This window comes from Schistocerca cancellata, chromosome 5 (assembly GCF_023864275.1).
Source record: "Schistocerca cancellata isolate TAMUIC-IGC-003103 chromosome 5, iqSchCanc2.1, whole genome shotgun sequence".
Taxonomy (NCBI): Eukaryota; Metazoa; Arthropoda; class Insecta; order Orthoptera; family Acrididae; genus Schistocerca; species Schistocerca cancellata.
Genome location: NC_064630.1, coordinates 83,355,292 through 83,371,870, shown reverse-complemented (window position 1 = coordinate 83,371,870; position 16,579 = coordinate 83,355,292). Strand labels below are relative to the sequence as shown.

The 16,579-nt window shown below is 41.6% G+C and overlaps 1 protein-coding gene across 2 annotated transcripts in view; it reads right to left on the bottom strand.

The window, feature by feature from the left end:
* The window catches only part of LOC126188279 (pinin-like), a 128,528-nt gene extending 116,993 nt beyond the window's left edge, over positions 1–11,535 (bottom strand). For both annotated transcript variants that reach the window (XM_049929862.1, XM_049929863.1), the window contains exon 1: positions 10,251–11,535. In XM_049929862.1, coding sequence (XP_049785819.1) covers positions 10,251–10,926 — 676 coding nt within the window. In that variant the 5' untranslated portion in view covers positions 10,927–11,535. The remainder of the gene's footprint in view (positions 1–10,250) is intronic.
* Positions 11,536–16,579: the final 5,044 nt, after the last annotated feature.

Below are 16,579 nucleotides of genomic sequence, written 5' to 3'. Positions count from 1 at the left end.
CAGCTGATCATTAAGTAAATTTTCTCTATCAATAATAAGATGTTTAAAAATTTTCAGTTTGACTTCATTATGCAAACGTTCTGCATCTTTCAGAGGCTTGGGAGCAGAGGCCATTTGGACAAGATGTTCAGAAAATGTAGATCCTCGTGTTCCATCACCGCGTTTAGTCGGAAGATGCTCTTTAAACCTAACAGACGGGGCCCTTCCTGTCTGGCCACTGTAATAACAGGGACATTCAGCACAAGTGTTCTTATAGACACCTGACAGAGATGATGGACTAAATTCTTTTTAACGTTGCTGGTGGTAGAGGATGAAGCTTTACACCCTAGGTTTTTTAATAAACGACCTACCTTATAGGACACGTTACCTATAAAGTGAACTAATATGTATTTCGTTGCCTGGTCTTGATTGTGAGTACCTGAACTGGAAACGGTGGTAATCTTCTTTCGTGCGTTTTCGTTAAACAACTGTCTCACTATACTGGGATTATATCGATTATTCGGAGCGATGTTTTCGAGGACCTTCAATTCGTTCTGGAAATTGACTGGCGAAAGCGGAATGGAAAGGGCTCGATGGATACTCGAGTGAAAGAAGGCCATTTTATCAGCCTGAGGATGGGTGGAAACAGCTGGGATGATGTTGTCGGAATAGGTTGCTTTTCGAAGAAAGTTGGAATCGATTTTGTTGCCAATAATGGACAGAGACAGATCGAGATAATCTAAGGTCCTATCAGCTGTCTCAGTTTTTTGCGAGAAGCTGATTTTTTCGTGGAGGTTATAGAAAGTGGTAAATAACAGTTCTAGGTCTTCATGGGAACCTTCAACCACAAACAGCAAGTCATCTACATATCTCGCATAGAAAATTACATTATTTGCCAAGTCTGGATAATTCCAAAAAAACATCTGCTCCATTGAGTTTATAAAAATCTCTGACATGATACCAGCTAAAGTGCTGCCCATAGCTAGACACAGGGTTGCGAATATAATTTATTGTTAAAAGAGAAATAATTGTATTTGAGGGTGGTGCGTAACAGAACCACTAGTTCATCAACCTAAGGGACAGACAATTTTTTATGGTATTCCAAATTGGTTTCTATAATGTCCATCGTCTGCTCAACAGATACATTAGTATACAAACTTATAATATCAAATGATACGAGTTTTGTGATGTCAGAACAAGCTAGTTTTCAGTTTGTTGGCCAGGTCTACCGAATTGTAGGAACCTGGCTAATTTGTGATATGCACTATTGGTACTTTCAACGATCGGACGGATAGGATGGTAACTTTCGTAAATCTTAAACTGGCTTCTCAAAATAGGTTAATGTTAAAGATTTGTAAACTTATGTTGTTGTTAGCACTGCATAAGTCACTAATATAAGAAAAACAACTGAATGTTTTACAATGAATTGATATGAATGTTAGTTTTGCCAACTGTGTGTAGTTTTCAGTTTAAAGGTCATATCTCAAATAAATATTTTACTAACTGCGCAAAACGTTTCACATGATAATTTTTCTGGCATTACTTTTTATGTGTGTACCCTGTGCTGAGGTAATATTACCATAATTGTTATCGTGTTGTTACAGCTGCCTTGCTGTGCCGGTACTGCGAACGGCTGAAAGCTAGGGGAGATTACAGCCGTAATTTTTCCCGAGAGCATGCAGCTGCACGATATGGTTAACTGATGATGGCGTCTACTTGCGTAAAATATTCCGAAGGTAAAATAGTCCCACTTTCGGATCTCCGGGTGGGAACTATTCAGTAGGACGTCGATATCAGAAGAAACAAAACTGGCGCGGAATGTTAGAGCCCTAAATCGGGCATGTAGGTTACAAAATTTAGAAAGGGAAATGGATAAATTAAAGTTAGATATAGTGGGAGTTTTTGAAGTTCGGTAGCAAGAGAAACAGGACTTCTGGTCAGTTGAATACAGGGCTATAAATACAAAATCAAATAGGGATAATGCAGCGGTAGGTTTAATAATGAATAAGAAAATACGAGCGTGGGTAAGCTACTATGAGCAGCATAGTAAACGCCTTATAGTACCCAAGATTGACACGAAGCCCACGCCCACCACAGTAGTACAAGTTTATATGCCAAATAGTTTCGCAGATGATGAAGAGTTGAAGAAATGTATGATGAGGTAAAAGAAATTATTCAGACAGTTAAGGAAGATGAAAATTTAGTAGTGATGGGGGATTGGAATTCGATAGTAGGAAAAGGAAGAGAAGAAAAAATCAGTAAGTAAATATGGACTACGGGGGAGGAATGAAAGAGGAAGCCGCCTGGTAGATTTCTGCACAGAGCACAATTTACTCTTTGCTAACACTTGGTTTAAAAATCGCAAAAGAAGGGTGTATATGTGGAATCTATCTGGAGACATTGGAAGGTTTCAGACTGATTATATAATGGTAAAACAGGTATTTAGAAACCAGATTTTAAATTTTAAAACATTTCCATGGACAGATGTGGACTACTCTGACCACAATTTATTCAACATGAACTGTAGATTGTAACTGAAAAATTTAAAAAAAAATTAGGAAATTAAGGAGATGGGACCTAAATAAGTTGAAAGAACCAGAGGTTACTGAGAGTTTCAGAGGGAACATTGGGCAACGGTTGACTACAACAGGGGAAAGGAAGGGAACAAATAGGTAAAAAGACAAGGCCTACTAAAAATCCGTAGATAACACAAGAGATATTGAATTTAACTGACGAAAAGAGAAAATATAAGAATGCAGCAAATGAAGCAGTCGAAATGGAATGGTTTAAAAAATGAGATTGACAGGAAGAGCAAAACTGGTAAGCAGTTGACAGGAAGTGCAAATTGGCTAAGCAGGAATGGCTAGAAGACAAATGTAAGGGTTTAGAAGCATATTTTACTAGAAGAAAGGTAGATACTGCCTACACGAAAATTAAAGAGGCCTTTGGCGAAAAGAGCAGTAGCTGTATGAATATCAAGAGCTCAGACGCGGAACCAGTCTTGAGCAAAGAAGGAAAAGCTGAAAGGTGAAAGGAGTATATAGAGGGTCTATGCAAGGGAGATAAACTTGAAGACAGTATTATAAAATAGGAAGTCGACGTAGATGAAGATGAGATGGGCGATATGACACTGTGAGAAGATTTATTTATTTATTTGCCTCCAAGTCGAAACAAGGCCCGGGAGTATACGATATTCCTCAGAACTACTGATAGCCTTCCGTTTGGTATGCAAGATGTACGAGACAGGCGAAATACCTTCAGACTTCAAGAAGAATGTAATAATTGTATTTCCTAGGAAAGCAGTTGCTGACAGGTGTGAAAATTTTACTATCAGTTTAGTAAGTCATAGTTGCAAAATTCTAACACGAATTCCTTATAGAAGAATGGAAACACTGATAGAAACCGACCTCGGGGAAGATCAGTTAGGATTGCAAAGAAATGTGGGAATACGCGAGGTAATACTGAACCTACGACTTGTCTTAGAAAATAGGTTAAGGAAAGGCAAACCTACGTTTATAGCATTTGTAGACTTAGAGAAAGCTTTTGACAGTGTTGACTGGCATACTCTCTTTAAATATCTGAAGGTGGTAGGGGTAAAATACAGGAAACGAAAGGCTATTGAGAACATGTACAGAAACCAGACGGTAGTAATAAGGGTCGAGGAGCATGAAAGGGAAGGAGTGGTTGAGAAGGGAGTGAGACGGGGTTGCAGCCTATTCCCGATGTTATTCGGTCTGTACATTACACAAGCAGTAAAGGAAATCAAAGAAAAATTTGGAGTAGGAATTGTAGCTCAGGGAAAAGAAATAAAAACTTTGAGGTTTGCCGATGACATTGTAATTCGATAAGAGATAGCAAAAGACTTGGAAGAGCAATGGACATGGCTTGAAAGGAGGATATAAGATGAACATCAACAAGAGCAAAACGAGGATAATGGAATGTAATCGAATTAAATCAGGTGATGCTGAGGGAATTACATTAGGAACTGAGAAACTTAAAGTAGCAGATGAGTTTTGCTGTTTGGACAGCAAAATAACTGATGATGGTCGAAGTAGGCAGGACATAAAATGCAGACCAGTGCCAAGAAAAGCATTTTTGAAGGAGATAAATTTGTTAACATCAAATACAGATTTAAATGTTATGAAGCCATTTCTCAATTTGTCTGGAATTTAGCCATGTTGAAGATCAGATGGGTATACCACCGAACTAATGAGAGGGACTGAATACAATTGTGGAGGCAAGAAATTTATGGCACAACTTGACCAAAAGAAGAGATCGGTTGACAGGACACTTTCTGAGACATCAAGGGATCACCAATTTAGTATTGGTGGGAAGTGTGTGGGCGGGGGAGGGGGGGGTGTAAAATCGTAGAGGGAGACCTAGAGTTGATTACAGTTAGCAGATTCAGAGGGATGTAGGCTGAAATAGTTTTTCGGATATGAAGAGGCTCGCACAGGACCGTAACGTGAAGAGCTGCACCAAACTAGTCTCTGGACTGCAGACCACAGCAACATTATAAGTAAGATGAGTGTCTTTTTCCACTCTAAATGCTTATAGGTACAGAGTTCCCTATGTTGTTGTGGTCTTCAGTCCTGCGACTGGTTTGATGCAGCTCTCCATGCTACTCTATCCTGTGCAAGCTTCTTCAACTCCCAGTCCTTACTGCAACCTACATCCTTCTGAATTTGTTTAGTGTATTCATCTCTTGGTCGCCCTCTACGATTTTTACCCTCCACGCTTCCCTCCAATGCTAAATTTGTGATCCCTTGATGCCTCAGAACATGTCCTACCAACCGGTCCCTTCTCCTTGTCAAGTTGTGCCACAAACTCCTCCTCTCCCCAATTCTATTCAATACCTCCTCATTAGTTATGTGATCTACCCATCTAATCTTCAGCATTGTTCTGTAGCACCACATTTCGAAAGCTTCTATTCTCTTCTTGTCTAAACTATTTATCGTCCATGTTTCACTTCCATACATGGCTACACTCCATACAAATACTTTCAGAAACGACTTCCTGACACTTAAATCTATACTCGATGTTAACAAATTTCTCTTCTTCAGAAGCGCTTTCCTTGCCATTGCCAGTCTACATTTTATATCCTCTCTACTTCGACCATTATCAGTTATTTTGCTCCCCAAATAGCAAAACTCCTTTACTACTTTAAGTGTCTCATTTCCTAATCTAATTCCTCAGCCTCACCCGGCTTAATTCGACTACATTCCGTTATCCTCGTTTTGCTTTTGTTGATGTTCATATTATATCCTCCTTTAAAGACACTGTCCATTCCGTTCAACTGCTCTTCTAAGTCCTCTGCTGTCTCTGACAGAATTACAATGTCATCGGCGAACCTCAAAGTTGTTATTTCTTCTCCATGGATTTTAATACCTAATCCGAATTTTTCTTTTGTTTCCTTTACTGCTTGCTCAATACACAGATTGAATAGCATCGGGGATAGGCTACAACCCTGTCTCACTCTCTTCCCAACCGCTGCTTCCCTTTCATGCCCCTCTACTCTTATAACTGCCATCTGGTTTCTGTACAAATTGTAAATAGCCTTTCGCTCCCTGTATTTTACCCCTGCCACCTTCAGAATTTGAGAGTATTCCAGTCAACATTGTCGAAAGCTTTCTCTAAGTCTACAAATGCTATAAACGTATGTTTGCCTTTCCTTAATCTATTTTCTAAGATAAGAGTTCCCTAAGGCTGTATCAATGGTTAGCGTACAGCTTAGGGTAGTGCGATTCCGATCTGAGTCCAGCTGCAGTGATGGCAAGGTCGTTCGAACGGTTTTTACAGAAGTATGTATGACAATGTCATTCATTCACGAACGCTAGAAGATGCACTTTTAATAACTTTTGTGACTTTTGCACCTCAGGCAAGTTGCGTAGTTGTATAAAATTTTTGAAAAAATGTGTCTACTTGGATTGTTGTCTTTTTCAGCTCAGCAGTGAAACTCTAATTTTTTTGTTGGTATCTTCCTACTCAGTCATTTTTGGTCCAGGGATACATTTGTCTTTATCCGTTGTTCCCGAAATCTTGTACCATAATCACGGAAAGAGCCTGTAGTATTCTGCCACGGATGACGGGATGTTATGAAGAACTAATTTAAAACACATGTTCATTTATCGAGTTCCAGCATCCTGGGGTATCTCCAGACATTTGCAGTGTCCTACTAAAGTGAATGTACTAGCCTGAAAAAGCGATTCTAGTTGACCTTTCATCTATAGATTTTAGCACGGAATGTGTAAGATGACCACAAAGACTGAACGTTATTTACGTGATTCTAGCTCGCATTATCCATCTCAGTTAAGAAAGATAATCTGTTATCCACTTTAAACCAGGTCTAAAGTCAATGATAACACTTCGAGTGAGTACTACTCGAAAAAAGACGCATTTAATAATAGATATTTACAGAAGCACAGAACCAAACGCATATCATCTCCCTTAATACGTGCGGAACTGATGACCGCACCGTTTTGTTCCATAACCCCTGTCAATCAATCAGTCAATCAGTTGTTTAATACGCCTGAAGAATTAAGTCTATGAAATTAACGTTCTGCATGATATCGCACGTACTATTTATGCCTTTTTAGGGGGAAATGTGTACTTCATTATTTGCTCTCGTTATGTAGCTACATAGTACATGGAAACCACTCGACGTGTCGCAACTGTGAACACGTTTGACGGTGCTTTGAAACAGTTTAGTCATAATCTCGTCAAACAGTCCTGATTTGTTCGTTGCTTACCTAAATAATATGTGATGACTTATGGAACTGCTATTTGAAGAAGGTCATGGACGATTGCCTCCCATGTTTCATCGGAGCTACTGATCCGGCGCTCTGTTTCTCATGGCATCAACTGAACATAAACGATGTAGATGCGTTTTCCAGAATTGGAATACTTGCCTCTGGAACATTAAATCGGTTTTACTAATAATTATGACGTAGTATACAAACTCTTAAATTTTTATTTTATGCTTTTGCCTTTGTTATTAAGAATTGTGTCAAATCCATTGAAAGGAGTGGCAGTGAAGTATGGTTAAACAAGGTGTAGAACTACTCTCGACGAATAAAATACGGTATTCGTTGCAATCGTTGTATTCCTGAACAACTGGCGTTGTTGCTTTAAGGATTCCATCCACCATATAAAATGTATCTTAGTTTATCTACAAGCCGCCTTACACATTTGCAAGACACCTCTTGAGTCCAGAAAAGTTAGTAGATGTAATATTTATCTTCACAGACGGATCACTAGCTCAAGTGAATAATATATGAGAGGCAGCCGTCTATGACCTTCTTCAAATAGCAACATACGACTAAATACACAATTTTAAACGCTTGTATTCAGTTAGTTTCATGTTCGACCGCCATAACTTAGCAGATAATAGAATGTTTACTGAAAGACTCCTTTCGGTCGCACGAACCTTCTCAAAGCAAGACTGATAACGCATAAGGGATGAGAACAAAAAAATAGAAGCAGCGTCGAAATGCACAGTACTTACATTGGATACGTTATACCTGATACTTGTGTGGAGGTTCCTAATACTAGACATCGTGATGCAGACATCAGTCGTCACAGAAAACTATAAAGAACATGTCAGAAGAAAAACAAACAAGAGATACGGAATGCCGAAGTAACATGCGTAGTTACCCCTCTATTATTCTTATAGTACCTGTTCGTGCTGTTTGATACATTTAAACAATAACAATGTATAGAAAAAACATTTGCACTCCGTAAAAGGCACGTACATTGCTCAATATTCGAACGTGATGTGAAGAACATGTCAGCGGATTTGTATACAAATATTTCTTGCACCGATAACATCATAGGACGACGGTACAAAGAAATGCGAAATAGCGACCGAACACTGTGTATAACGAAGTGCGGAATAACATCAACTTCTGTTAACTACTAAGTGGACTTTATACATAATTCTCTTCGTAGTGTTATGGCACAATGCGGGCCACATTATGAAAAACACAGAATAATGTTAAAGAAATTTCGTAACAGTGATAACATTGTAGCAAGAAACCATATGCAAAGTTAAGACACCTGCAGGAGAGACTGAAAATTTTAAGGTGTACACTGGACTGAGACAAGGGGATGCCATCTCACCTATTCTATTTAATATTATCTTAGAGAAGATTGATAGAGAATTCACCAAAACTAATCCACAAGGGATCCAACTGCAGGGACAGAACATTACTAGACTTGCTTATGCAGATGATGTAGCCTTAATAAGCACTTCAAAAGCTGAATTAATCAGGATGATGCAAAATTATTACAAAATAGCTGAGAAAGCTGGACTTCATGTGAATGAAGAAAAGACAGAATATCTAGTCATAAGTAAAAAACTCCAAAAGAATACACCACTGACCGTAAATGGTCTCACTTTCAAGGCAGTTGACCACTTCAAGTACTTAGGGAGTCTTTTTAGCAGAGACAATAGAGCAGAAATAGAAATAGACGCCCGTCTAGCAGCAGCTAATAGAACTTTTTACAGCTGTATCAAAATTTTAAGGATGAGATCACTTAGTACTGAATTCAAAATCCGTTTTTATCAGTCAACTATTGTACCAGTAGCATTATATGGATGTGAAGCTATTACATTCAGGAAAAAAGATGAAGAAAAACTGTTGATATTTGAAAGAAAAATACTAAGAAAAATATTTGGATCAATCTTCGATGAAAATGTCATGGAGTGGAGGATAAGGAAAAATGAAGAACTACGGGAGCTGTACAAACATAGTACCATTGTGGAAATGTTAAAGAAGAGAAGACTGAACTGGGCTGGTCATGTAGCAAGGATGCCGGAGAACAGACTACCCAAAATAGCATCCACTAAGAAATTAGAAGGAAAGAGAAGAAGAGGAAGACCTCGAATTAGGTGGATGGAGAATATCCGGGAAGATGCAGCTAGGATGGGCATCAACTCTGATTGGACAACAATTTCCCTAGATAGAAATAATTGGAAGAGGCTCGTAGAGCAGGTGTATGGTCGATAAGGCCTTAGCCACGTGTAAAGTAAGGTAAGTAAGTAATAACAACGTACCAATGCGCAAAGCATGCCGTTACTTTCGCCGATGCACAAATTAGCCTGTAATCAACATGGCAAAGATAACAAACACAATAACGCGCAGAAGATGCCAATGGTGGTCCAGGACGAAACTATCTCACTATTCTGAAGCTTTGCAATGCTGCCTCAATATTCATTTTTATACAAAGCACATAGACATTACATCTGGATGGAAAAATATTTGTGGTATCTTATGTCGTCTTTATGATGTTTTGCGAAATTGAAGTGTATCCTCTTTCTGTGATGAAAGTCGATCAGCACAATCGAATTCGAAGAGCACTTTATTGTTGGTGTGTTCCTGGGCTCCACTGAAGTGGAAAACCGATACATATCTTCTATAGGCTCGTTAAAAACGACAGATTAAATGTTTTGATACGTGGAAGTGGCAAATGCGGACTTACGAGGCTTCAATCGTGTTCTTCACAGATAGAGATGACAGGTAAACTAACTTCCGTTAGATATTGCGCAATATATTTTCCGGCTTCGTAATGCGTTCCTTAATTGTCGTTGTTTTGATCTTTTTGATGAAACGAGTCAGAAAGTAAGGATATAGTTAGAGATCACGGAAGAGTCACGAAGTAACGCACCATAACAAATAGTCCCTTAATAACATGAGCAGTCCTTCTATTCGAATCGAGATCATAAAAGTAGCTTAGTCAGCGAAATAACTGATGATGGTCGAGGTAGAGAGCATATAAAATGTAGAGCGGCAATGGTAAGGAAAGCGTTTTTGAAAAAGAGAAACTTGTTAACATCGAGTATAGATTTTTGTGTCAGGAAGTCTTTTATGAAAATATTTGTACAGAGTGTAGCCATGTATGGAAGTGAAACATGGACGCAGAAGAATGCTGAAGATTAAATGGGTAGATCACGTAACTAATGATGAGGTACTGAACAGAATGGGGGAGAAGAGGAATTTGTTGCACAACTTGACTAGAAGGGGATCGGTTGATAAGACACGTTCTGAGGCATGAAGGGATCATCAGTTTGGTACTGGAGGGGAGAGCGGAGGGTAAAAATCGTGAAGGGAGACCAAGGCATGATGAATACATAGGGTGCAGTAGTTACTCGGAGATGAAGAAGCTTGCACAGAGTAGAGTAGAATGGAGAGCTGCATCAAACCAGTCTCTGGACTGAACAACACAACAACAGTCAATAATTGAACATTACAGCCTTTGCAGCCACTAATTACCTTGTCTATACGTCTGGAGACTCCTTTGCACCATGGTCTGTGGTTGTTCCAGACGGGGTTGTTGCGTAAGTGGCGAAGGTTCGTCCAGCGTCTGAGACAGTGGCTGTTGCCGAGGAGGTTCTCGAATCTCGTTCTGAGTTTGAAGCTGTGACACCGGTTGTTGCTGTGGAGGATGTTGAATCTGAGTTTGAGACTGGATCTGAGCGTGAGAGATCGGTTGTTGCTCGGGCGGGTGTTCGGTTTGAAGCTGAGGTTGGGTCTGATTCCGAAGCTCCAGTTGACACTCTAGCTGAGGGTCAGACTGTGGCGGTGTTGCCTGATGTTCCGACTGCGGCTGTACGGTAACGTTGATGGTAACAGGTCCATTGTAGGTAAGACTGGGTCCCACGTGCACGTCGGAAGATTCGCTGATGCGGAGAGAGGGCGAAACCGGCTGTCTCAGAACTGTCTCCACTATTTGGGTGACGTCCATGTTCCCAGTTTCACTGTCTTCGTCCGATTGCAGGCCACTATTGACATAGCCACCATATCCCTCTGAAGAAGAGGAAGAGACGGAACGCGTGTCCAGCAGAGTATTATCCCCTTCATTGTTGTCCCCGTAATCCCGAGATGAGTACTGCGTTTCATCTTCTGAAGAGTTGCACCGTCTTTTGTCTAAAGCATTTTTAGCCGCCATCACTACTGCACAAATCGGGTGACAAACAACAAGATGTGCCAAATATTCTGCTTTAAGGGGTAGTTTCTCAAAGCTGGATTCAGAAGATCCCTTCCTACCGCCGGAGTGATTCGCTGTGATTTCATAGTCACGATAGCTGCCATAAACTATATATGGTTTGACGCAATAGTAAACACTACACTCGCAGCCAATAATCGGTATTCGCAAGAGAGCTGGTTGTTTGTATCAGACGGTCGATGCAAACGCCAGGAAGTAATCAATCACTTCCCTAACTTTCGAACAATACGTACATGTCTCAAAATCTACACGATTACAGCTCTTTTATAACTTGTAGCACGTAGGTAAACGATATGAAACGCCGTCAAAGCAGCGAACGAGCAATGCTTACTCTTCGTATTCTGTCGTGCACTGCGAGGAAAGAACCGTAACTCTTGTAACAAAATAACTGGCAGTTATTGTGCGTGTATAAATCTCATAGGCAAAGCTCTATTACGGAGGCAGGTAAGCGCCCTCTTGGCGGAGAATTAGTATTACCCCTCGACTAGGAAACTAACTGTCGCGATGCACAGTAGGAAACGAGGAGAGCTACTACCGATCCTCTTGCTACGAAAGCTGTTCGCGAACTGCTGTAACTGGTTTCGCTGCCCGCGCTCTAAAACTGCAGGTAGTGAGTAGCCGCAGGTGGCGCCGCCCTATCGGATGACGTCCGACCAATCGGCGCGGACTCTATCCAGGGACTGCGGGGGTTCCCAGGCGTGGTCCGGCACCCCCCCCCCCCCCACACACACTAGTATGTCTTCATGGCAGCCTTAAGCACGAGTTGTAATTAATCAGCCTTGGATTTTCCTTCTTAAACGTACTGCAATTTAACCGTCTGAATGTATATTTCGCCAAAAGCGTTCCGCTTTTATTTATGTCATATACTGTGGTCATTCTGAAAACGTGGTAGTAAGATGTTTCTACATTTTAGTATTTATAAATTAAAATCAATATTTCCTTATAAAACTGGCGCGCTCTTACGATGTTTTTCACTCTCCTTCATGTTCCCAAGGTCTTTTCCTTCGATGTTCGCAGAGGTTGAATTCGAAAAATCCTGGGTAGCGCATACACTTTTCCGCCTTTTACTAACCTGCTTTTCTGTATACAGCATTTGTGATTTTTCCACTTCACATCACTTTTACAAACATCACAGGAGATACAGCACTGGAGTCGACACGTGTTCTGCTCTCAGCACAATGTTTATTTTTGTTCATTCGTTTTCTGCATGGGTTACGAGTACTGCCAACTTTGTGAATGCAGTTAGTTCTGTAATGTATGCATGTGTGTGTGTGTGTGTGTGTGTGTGTGTGAGAGAGAGAGAGAGAGAGAGATAGAGAGAGAGAGACATTTTTCCACTGCTTCTGTATCAGAGGAAACGTGCATTGTGATTAGTTCGTAATGGTTTCCTTCCTTTGATTTTTCTTGTAGTGTCTGTTCATTGTGTTTCACAATATTTCTCAGCTTTGTCCGGAACTTTTGGTTGAATATAATTTGGTTCTGTGGTTTCGTTTTTTGTGATGTTTCTTAATTTGCGCTTGTAATGATTTTGTTGTGTTGCTCTAATGTAGTTTTCAGTTTAGTCGATGTTACAAAGCCTGTATTGACTTCGTTAGCAATGTTTTCGTTCTGTCATCTCCTACCACTCACTTGCACTCCCTATAATCAGTGTTCCCTCTCCCTTCTGACTCTGCGACCTTGCCCCCCCCCCCCTCCCGCCGCCACCCGCCCCCCCAGGGGTCTGGCTGACACCTGACACTCTTGTTCGTTCATTTCCCTGTTCTCTGTTCGCGTCACAGCTGAACATCTGACATATCTTCACTAATTTATGCTCACACTCACGACAGAAAAAGCTGCATTCAAAAAGTTGGTAGTACCTACACAGATAACACATTAATAAACGTAAACACAGTAGTGAATGCAGAACACATGAAAACTACAGTAGTATTTGTTTAAAAAGGTGAGATGAAGTGGAGAAATCACAAATGCAGATAAGAAAAAGCGGGTTCATAAAAGGCGAAAAACTACGAAGAGTGTATTTGCCACAGCGGTGTTTTCGATTTTGACCACCGCTAACAACGAAGGAAAACGCACAGGACTTCAGAACGTGCAGCAAGAGGCAAGAACACCGTGAGTAAATTGCCAGTTGTAGCAACGTCACACTTTTTAATCTAGAAATATCAAAATGTAGAGCCATATTAGGCACTGGATACTATATATTTCCTGAATGGCAACGGAAGATGGTCTACAAATAAACACGAAACGCTTCTGTTGAAAAATACTCTTTAATTCCAGTAAGCTTAAGATGGAGTAACCAATACTAACTGGTCCTTACCCTTACGTTGCGTAGTGGATGGTACTGAGTCATCAGTCTTTATCTGGTCAGTTCGTAAGGTTTTCAATTTATGTGTATACCTCTATATTTTTTATTTACTTCTGTAATTCTGTAAGCACCATACGGTGTACCGCGAGTACTGCTGTAGAAGAGACTACTTGCTCTGTAGGAGTAGAAAGCGTTATTTTTTAAAAGATTATTATTGAGAACAGTTTATTTCCTTGAAAGGTTCCCAGAACTTGTCGAGGGCTAAGAAGCTGACGATACCGTTTACAGCCGGCCGCGCCAGCGAGCAGAGCCGGTGGGTTCCCTGCCTTGCTTGGGGGCCCCCGACTAACTAGCACCTACCTTTTCCTCTCTCCTATGCCTATTCGGGATTCTCAGTCAGAATGACTACACTTCGGAGCAGGGGGCTCAGCCCCAGTTCAACGTGTACCCCTAGTTGTAGACTTGGTTGAATAAGCCCTAACGGGTAGATCTGAGCTAACGTACTTGTACTTATTTCGACCACCCGGAAGCCAACAGGCTGCCTTCCTGCCTTCCTGACAAACACCCGCAGGCACATTCCACGTTGTGCCAACGCTACCGGCCCTTCCCCGCTCTCTATACTTTCTAATCACTGATGGTATGCGGAAAGAAAGAGGGGTGTCAGTACCAAACTGAAAGAGACACACGAGAAAGGCAGCACGGCGCGTACGTCACAGCACGTGACACTCCAGGTCATACGAGAGCCAGCAGTCGTCTCCGGCAAGGAGCGACTAACTATTTCAGACGAGTTTAATAGTTCTTAACTGTGCATTTATACTACTGGCCATTAAAATTGCTACACCAAGAAGAAATGCAGATGATAAACGGTTATTCATTGGACAAATGTATTATACTATAACTGACATGTGATTACATTTTCACGCAATTTGGGTGCATAGATCCTGAGAAATCAATACCCAGAACCACCACCTCTCGCCGTAATAACGGCCTTGATACCCCTGGGCATTGAATCAAACAGAGCTTGGATGGCGTGAACAGGTACAACTGCCCATGCAGCTTCACCACAATAGCACAGTTCATCAAGAGTAGTGACTGGCGTATTGTGACAAGCCGTTGCTCGGCCGCCATTGACCAGACGTTTTCGATTGGTGAGAGATCTGGAGAATGTGCTGGCCAGGGCAGCAGTCGAACATCTTCTGTATCCATAAAGGCCCCTACAGGACCTGCAACCTGAGGTCGTGCATTATCCTGCTGAAGTGTAGGGTTTCGCAGGGATCGAATGACGGGTAGAGTCACGGGTCGTAACACATCTGAAATGTAACGTCCACTGTTCAAAGTGCCGTCAATGCGAACAACAGATGACCGAGACGTGTAACCAATGGCACCCCATACCATCACGCCGGGTGACGCGCCAGGTTGGCGATGACGAATGCACGCCTCCACTTTGCGTTCACCGGGATGTCACCAAACACGGATGCGACCATCATGATGCTGTAAACAGAACCTGGATTCATCTGAAAAAAATGACGTTATGCCATTGGTGCACCCAGGTTCGTCGTTGAGTACACCATCGCAGGCACTCCTGTCTGTGATGCAGCGTCAAGGGTAATCGCAACCCTGGTCTCCGAGCTGATAGTCTATGCTGCTGCAAACGTCGTCTATACTGTTCGTGCAGATGGTTGTTGTCTTGCAAACGTCCCCATCTGTTGACTCAAGTTTCGAGGCGTGGCTGCACATTCCGTTACAGTCATGCGGGTAAGATGCCTGTCATCTCGACTGCCAGAGATACGAGGCCGTTGGGATCCAGCACGGCGTTCCGTATTACCCTCCTGAAGCCACCGATTCCACATCCTGGTAACAGTCATTGGATATCGACCAAAGCGAGCAGCAATGTCGCGATACGATAAACCGCAATCGCGATAGGCTACAATCCGACCTTTATCAAAGTCGGAAACGTGATGGTACGTATTTCTTCTCCTTACACGAGGCATCACAACAACGTTTCACCAGGCAACGCCTGTCAACTGCTGTTTGTGTATGAGAAATCGGTTGGGAACTTTCCTCATGTCAGCATGTTGTAGGTGTCTCCACCGGCGCCAACCTTGTGTGAATACTTGAAAAACTAATCATTTGCATATCACAGCATCTTCTTCCTTTCGGCTAAATTTCGCGTCTGTGGCACGTCATCTTCGTGGTGTAGCAATATTAATGGCCAGTAGTGTAAAAGCATTCAAGCTCTCGATACCGCACGACACAGCTAAGACATTTAGCGCGTACCTTTTCATTGACATACTGATTTCCCACGGGCACTGCACGGAGCTGAGCGTTCACGAAGTATGACGACCAAGCGACTAGTTTGACATCGCGAATTCGTTACGGGGCCCGAATTTTTCGTGGACCCCAAAAAAATGAGATCTACAGGAAGTGCAAAATGGCTAAGCAGGGATGGCTAGAGGACAAATGTAAGGATGTACAGGCTTATCTCACTAGGGGTAGAATAAATACTGCCTACAGGAAAATTAAAGATACCTTTCGAGAAAAGAGAACCACTTGTATGAATATCAAGAGCTCAGGTGGAAACCCAGTTCTAAGCAAAGAAAGGAAAGCAGAAAGGTGGAAGGAGTATATAGAGGTTCTATACAAGGGCGATGTACTTGAGGACAATATTATCGAAATGGAAGAGGATGTAGATGAAGATGAAATGGGAGATACGATACTGCGTAAAGAGTTTGACAGAGCACTGAAAGACCTGAGCCGAAACAAGGCCCCGGAAGTAGACAACATTCCATTAGAACTACTGACGGCCTTGGGAGAGCCAGTTCTGATAAAACTCTACCATCTGGTGAGCAAGATGTATGAGACAGTCGAAGTACCCTCAGACTTCAAGAAGAATATAATAATTCCAATCCCAAAGAAAGCAGGTGTTGACAGATGTGACAATTACCGAACTATCAGTTAATAAGTCACGGTCGCAAAATACTAACGCGAATTCTTTACAGGAGAATGGAAAAATTGGTAGAAGCAGACCTCGTGGAATATCAATTTGGATTCCGTAGAAATACTGGAACACGTGAGGCAATACTGACCCTACGACTTATCTTAGAAGATAGTTTAAGGAAAGGTAAACCTATGTTTCTAGCATTTGTAGACTTAGAGAAAGCTTTTGACAATGCTGACTGGAATACTCTCTTTCAAATTTTGAAGGCGGCAGGGGTAAAATATGAGGAAAGAAAGGCTATTTGCAGTTTGTACAGAAACCAGATGGCAGTTACAAGAGTCGAGGGGCATGAAAGG